The sequence below is a fragment of the Alligator sinensis genome, unplaced genomic scaffold (assembly GCF_000455745.1).
Source record: "Alligator sinensis unplaced genomic scaffold, ASM45574v1 scaffold1488_1, whole genome shotgun sequence".
NCBI classification, from domain to species: domain Eukaryota; kingdom Metazoa; phylum Chordata; order Crocodylia; family Alligatoridae; genus Alligator; species Alligator sinensis.
The window spans coordinates 332305-337598 of NW_005843097.1; the positions used below are offsets into that span (position 1 = coordinate 332305).

The 5294-nt window shown below is 66.4% G+C and overlaps 1 protein-coding gene across 1 annotated transcript; it reads right to left on the reverse strand.

The window, feature by feature from the left end:
• Positions 1-1523: 1523 nt before the first annotated feature.
• On the reverse strand, positions 1524-5288 carry NYAP1 (neuronal tyrosine phosphorylated phosphoinositide-3-kinase adaptor 1). The gene is made up of 6 exons (XM_025193734.1): positions 4857-5288; positions 4452-4726; positions 3170-4093; positions 2878-3084; positions 2574-2683; positions 1524-2151 (listed from the first exon to the last, which is right to left on the reverse strand). The coding sequence occupies exons 1-6, from the start codon at positions 5048-5050 to the stop codon at positions 1906-1908; spliced, it is 1956 nt and encodes a 651-aa protein (XP_025049519.1). The 5' UTR covers positions 5051-5288; the 3' UTR covers positions 1524-1905.
• Positions 5289-5294: the final 6 nt, after the last annotated feature.

Sequence of the window (5294 nt, forward strand, 5' to 3'; positions counted from 1 at the left end):
TTCCGCCCGGCCCCGGGCCCACCCGCTGCTGCTGCCGCCGCTGCCATCCCCTCCCGTCCCAGCGCCGGGCGGGACTGTACTGCGCAAGCGCAACCCCCCCCTCTCCCCTTCCTGCCCCTCTACGCAGGCGCGGGTCTCCGCCCGCCCTTTCTTTCCCCGCCCCTGCGGCCTCAGCAGACGATGTGCGCAAGCGCGCTCTCGCGTGGGTCATGCGCGTGCCCTCCCTTGTGCTGTGCATGCGTAGAATGCTCTCGCTCCTCCGCCAATGGGGTTCCACTGTGCGCATGCGCGCGGCGCGAGGCGTGAAGGGTCGCGCTAGCTACGCCTCTGTGTGCCTGGGCAACCGTCCTTCCCGCCAAAACGCCAACGTGGCTCCCGTCTCTCACACAGTCCCCCTCTCCTCTCAGCCAACCAGGCCCCTCCCGGGGACCCAGACGTCCTCCAAGTTTCCTCAGGCTTCCTTCGTAGCCATGAGCACCCATTGTCTCCTCCCTAGAGGTCTCCGTATAATCACCCTTCCCTCACGCAGTACCCCAGAGGTGGCCACATCTCAAATCAGGGGCCTTTCACTTGCTCTCCTCGTGTGTCGCCCCAGAAGCGGCTGCAGCTCCACCCTAAGCAAAGGATCCCTGTACAATTACCCCCCCCCCGCCCCAAGTGGCTGTATCCAGGTCTGCAGCAAGGGGGCAACGAGCAACTGAAGGGGCCCTTTTCCCTCACAAGGAAAGGCCATCGCCCAAGCTTGATCTGCGGGTTAAGCTTCCTCTGCTGTGTCCCCTGCTCGGCCCCATGAGGTGAGAAGTGGGTGGGAGCGAGGTGAGGAAAAGGCTGCGAAATGTCTCAGAGCCTGGGGGTGGCTGGGAGAAACAGGTGCCCTCACCAATGAGGCATAACAAGCCGCCTACCTCAGCGAGGGGGGGGGCAATTATAGTAGACAGTTCTTTTCTCTCCCGGGTTCGCTTCCTCTGGATTTCCTGGGGTTTGGGCCAGGGGTGGATTGGAGCCTCACAGCAGAAGTGCAGTGGGGGACTGTAGTGCCCAGCCCCAGGGTGCAGGGAGGACCAAGGCCTATAATGATCTAATTAACAATGAGTTAATTAATAACATCTTTACACGGCTGGCCGGGCCCAGCCAGGCAGGAGGACCAATGCCCCCCACGCGCAGAGGCTGCCCAGGGAGAACGCAGGTAGCCGGGGGTGTTTTGCAGCAAAAGGGGTCCAGGGAGAGAAAGAGGGAACTGAGCCCCAGACACACATCCTTCCAGCTGCTCCGGACCCCAGCTCCAGGCAGGATCCAGCTCCCAGTCGAAAGCACCAGGACCCCTAGGGTCTCTGGGCCCGAGCTGGGAGAGCCCCAGCATCTGGGCTCCTAGCCCCTCTGATCCAACCCCCTAGACCTCACTGGGCTGGGAGAGAAACCAGGCATCCAGGGTCCCAGCCCCTGCTCTACCCGGCCTGCTCCCCCGGCGAAGCTGGGGTGGGCTCAGGTGTCTCGGCCACAAAGACAAGAGCCCCACCACCAGCTGAAAAGGGAAAGCTCCCACTCTCGGTGTTTTATTGGACAATATAAATACCCACTGCCCGTCCCGCCCCGCCCCACCCCCGCATAAATAGTATGCAAAGCAGTTTCGGCCTTTCGCTCCCCCACCCCCCTCCCCTCGCCCCTGCATGTGAATTAAATACAGGAGGGAGTGTGGGGGGAACCCAGGTGTCCAAGTGGCACCCCCAACCCCACCGTGCCACAACCCCACCCACTATGGCCATGCTGCCAACATCCGGTGTCGGTCCAGCCGCGTCTCATGGTGGGGGGGTAGATTCACATTATAACCCCCAGTTCAGGATGCGCCTGGCACCGTCGGCACCCTCCACTCTAGTTCATCATGGGAGGGGGAGCAGAGGTTGGAGGTCAGATGGCCGTGTCCCAGAGCACCGTCTGCTGGCGGCGGCAGGGCGGTGTGCCAGCCTTGCGTCCATCAGGGCCGCGGCGCCAGCTGGGCAGGATGGGCATGCTCTCCTGCTTGCAGAGGCTGCGCTCAGGCCGGTGCCGCGCCTTGATCTCCTTGCACACGCAGCGCTTGCGCTCGATCACCTCCAGTAGCTTCCCATCTCGCGGTGCTGCTGCTGCTGCTGCTGCTGCCGCCTGCTGCAATGCCTGCAGGGACCCACCATCATCACTCACCGGGAACCAAAGAGGGTCAGGCTCCTGGCCACCCGATGCCCTGTAGGCTGCCCAGAGCTGAAAAAGGACCCAGGGGGCTGAGCTCCCAGTCACCCCAGACTGCACTCCCCTCCCAGAGCTGGGGGTCTGATGTGAGAACAGGGGCTGACTCTCTGCTCCCCCAGTGCCCCTCACTCCTGACCTGCAGCCCTCTGTCCCCCCAGCCGTGCCAGGGCTCCTCACTCCTGACCTGCAGTACCCTGCACCCCCCGCCCTCCTGGTGCCCCTTACTCCTGACCCGCACAACCCTGCCCCCCCCACCAAGTGCTGCCAGTGCATCTCACCCCCAACCCACAGCCCCCAGGACTGCCAGTGCCCCTCACTCCCACCCTACAGCCCCCTGCCCTGGCACTCACCAGGCTGGCGGGGTCCCTGGGCTGGCTGCATGGGCGGTGCGAGTGGATCATGGCGTGGCGCACCCCTGAGGTGGAGGCCGAGCGGCCCAACCTGTAGCCTCCTGGGAAATCTGGGGACAGGGTGGAGCCAGAGAGGGGCCAGTCAGGCCTGCAGAGCCCGCCCCCCCCACCCCCCCTGCTCCATGATGCAGTCAGCTCTGGGGTGGAGCACAGCTGCATAGAACACAGGCCTGTCATCAGCCCCCAGATGCAGCCAGCTCTGGGGCAGGTCCTAGGCAGGTAAAACAGGCCCCACCGCACTCACCTCCATTGCGGTGGCAGGCAGGGAAGGTCTGGCAGGGCACTGGCAGTCCTGTCCGCCCACCCATCATCTTGTGTGCACTGCCATCGGGGGCTGGGCCCCGCACAGGGATGCCTGAGGGCCCCACCCCAGGTACTGCCTTCTCCTCCTGCTCCGGCTTCAGCCGCGCCTCGGCCCCACCGTTCCACACCAGGGTGCCTTCTGCTGCCTCTGTGGTGGTAAAAGGCAGAGGTCACAGGACCCTACCCTTATATGGCAAAGACCTCCCCTGCCCACCCAGTGGCCCCCTCCTCACCTTTACGGCTGCTGTACAGCCCCCGACGCTGCAAGGCCCAGCTGGTGCCCGGCGCCTCCTCCTCTCCCTGAGGCCTGGGCCCTGCGCCCGCCTTGACTGCCGGCCCCTTGAGGCTCTCGTAGGCGGGCGGGCGCTTGAGGGCCCCATAGGCCGCAGCAGGGTAGGTCCACAGGAGCCCTGGGCGGGGGGGCCGGGCGCACAGCACCCCCTGCAGCACGGCCAGCTCACGCTCAGGCGGGCCGGCTGCATAAAGCATGGCGTAGGCCACAGGGCCCTTGTCCTTGGGCGCCTGGGGCACGGGCAGCAGCGAGGGTGCTGTCACCTTGGCCACCGCCTGCGGGGGCAGTGGGGTGGAGTGGCTGCGGGCACGGGAGGCCGCCTCCCTGGTGGGGCAAGGCATGGGCAGCTTGGAAGCCTCAGCACCCACCCCGGCTTTGCCACTGCTGCCCTTATGCCCCTTCGCCTGGGGCAGAGCCAGCAATGGGGGCTGGTGCTGGAGCAGGTTGGGGAAAGGCGGGGGGATTTCACAGGTGGGCGGGGGACGGGCACGGGGGGAGCCAGGCACTGCCTCGCCCGCCCCATCCTCGCCCAGTGGGTATTTCATCTCCTCATAGATGGCCTCGCTCTCGTCCGAGTCCTCATCTGGGGGTGCCGGCGGAGCGGGTGGTGGCCCCCCACCTCCTGCACCGTGCAGCACATCACCCACCATCTCAATGTACACAGGCTCCTCATCCTCGAGGTCGGGGCCCTTGGCGGGGCCCGGCTGTGAGAAGGCGCGGGCGTAGCGGAGCGGGAGCCGCCCCCCGCCACTCCCATAGGCCTCGTCGAAGGATCCTGAGAGCTGCGTGTTGGGGTTGCGCTTGGGCTTCTCTGGAGGCACCTTGCGGGCCGGTTCCCGGCTCTCCGAGCTGGACTTCGGCAGGCCTGTGGGGGCGGGGGGCGGGCCGCTGCTGGGAGCACAGGGGCCAGGGACACAGCAGGCTCTGGGGAGGGATAACGGGGACTGGGGCACAGCTGGCTATGAGGAGGGATAATGGAGAATGGAGGCACGGCCAGCTCTGGGGAGGAATAACAGGGGCATGGCCAGCTCTGGGGAGGGATAATGTGGACCAGGGTGTGGCCGGCTCTGGGGCGGGATAGTGAGGACTGGGGCATGGCCAGCTCTGGGAGGGATAATAGGGGTATGGCCGGCTCTGAAGAGGGGTAATGGGGACCGGGGATGCGACTGGCTTAGGGGAGGGATAACAGGGACCACGGGAGATGCTGGGGGGGGTGCACTCACCGGCCTTCTTGGGGGTGGGGCCATAGCCAGCAGTGCTGAGCTTGGTGCTGGGGTGGCGCTGGGGCTTGGCAGGTGGGCACCGGGCACCAGGTGGCTCATCAGTGCTGTCCATGCTGCCCACGGAGTGGCAGGACAGGGAGCGCGGTGCCATGCCCCCCACGCATGGGCGTGGTGCATGCTCCTGCGATGCCGGCATCGTCAGGAACCCCATGCGGAAGTGGCGGCGGAACGAGGCCCCGTCCCGCACCCGCCCTGCGCCCGCCTCCTTGCCCGGCCTGGGGAGAAGCCACCGGTCAGTACCTGCCTGGATGCCTGCGACCAGGTCCACCTGTGGGCAGCACCCTTCTGCTCTGCCCCACCCCGAGCCAGGCTGCCCGGTGGAAACCAGGCATCTGGTCGCCTCACCCCTTGCGGGCCTCGTCGTCCTTGGGCTGGCGCCAGTCCAGCTTGCCCTTGCGGTACAGCAGGTTCATGTCGGTGGGGCCAGGTGTGGCCGTGGCGGCACGGGCCTGGTTCAGTGCCCCGTAGGCCCGTCCACCGCGCTCCTCAATGAATTGCAGGAACGCCGCAACCAGTGCCTCAGGGGGAACGGCGCTCATCGCACCTCGGCCTGCGGGCACCACGTTGTCAGTGCCCACCCCCTCTGCTGGGGGACCTGGGCATCTGGGCTGCCAGCGCTGTCACCCACCGCCTGCCATGCGGGCGCAGAGGACTCTTCCCCAGGATGGGAGACCTGCCCGTGCTCCAGGCCAGAGCACCCAGGCATCTGGCCTGCCAGCCCTGCAAGTGCTGCCACCCACCAGCCCTCAGCCCAGCCAGAGCACCCAAGCATCCAAGCTGCCA

Coding starts and splice junctions, on each gene's coding strand:
- NYAP1 (XM_025193734.1), bottom strand. CDS start 5,050: ATGAGCGCCGTTCCCCCTGAGGCACTGGTTGCGGCGTTCCTGCAATTC. Junction 4,727..4,856: donor GACGACGAGGCCCGCAAGGG/GTGAGGCGACCA, acceptor GCTTCTCCCCAG/GCCGGGCAAGGAGGCGGGCG. Junction 2,684..2,877: donor TGCCTGCCACCGCAATGGAG/GTGAGTGCGGTG, acceptor CCCTGTCCCCAG/ATTTCCCAGGAGGCTACAGG.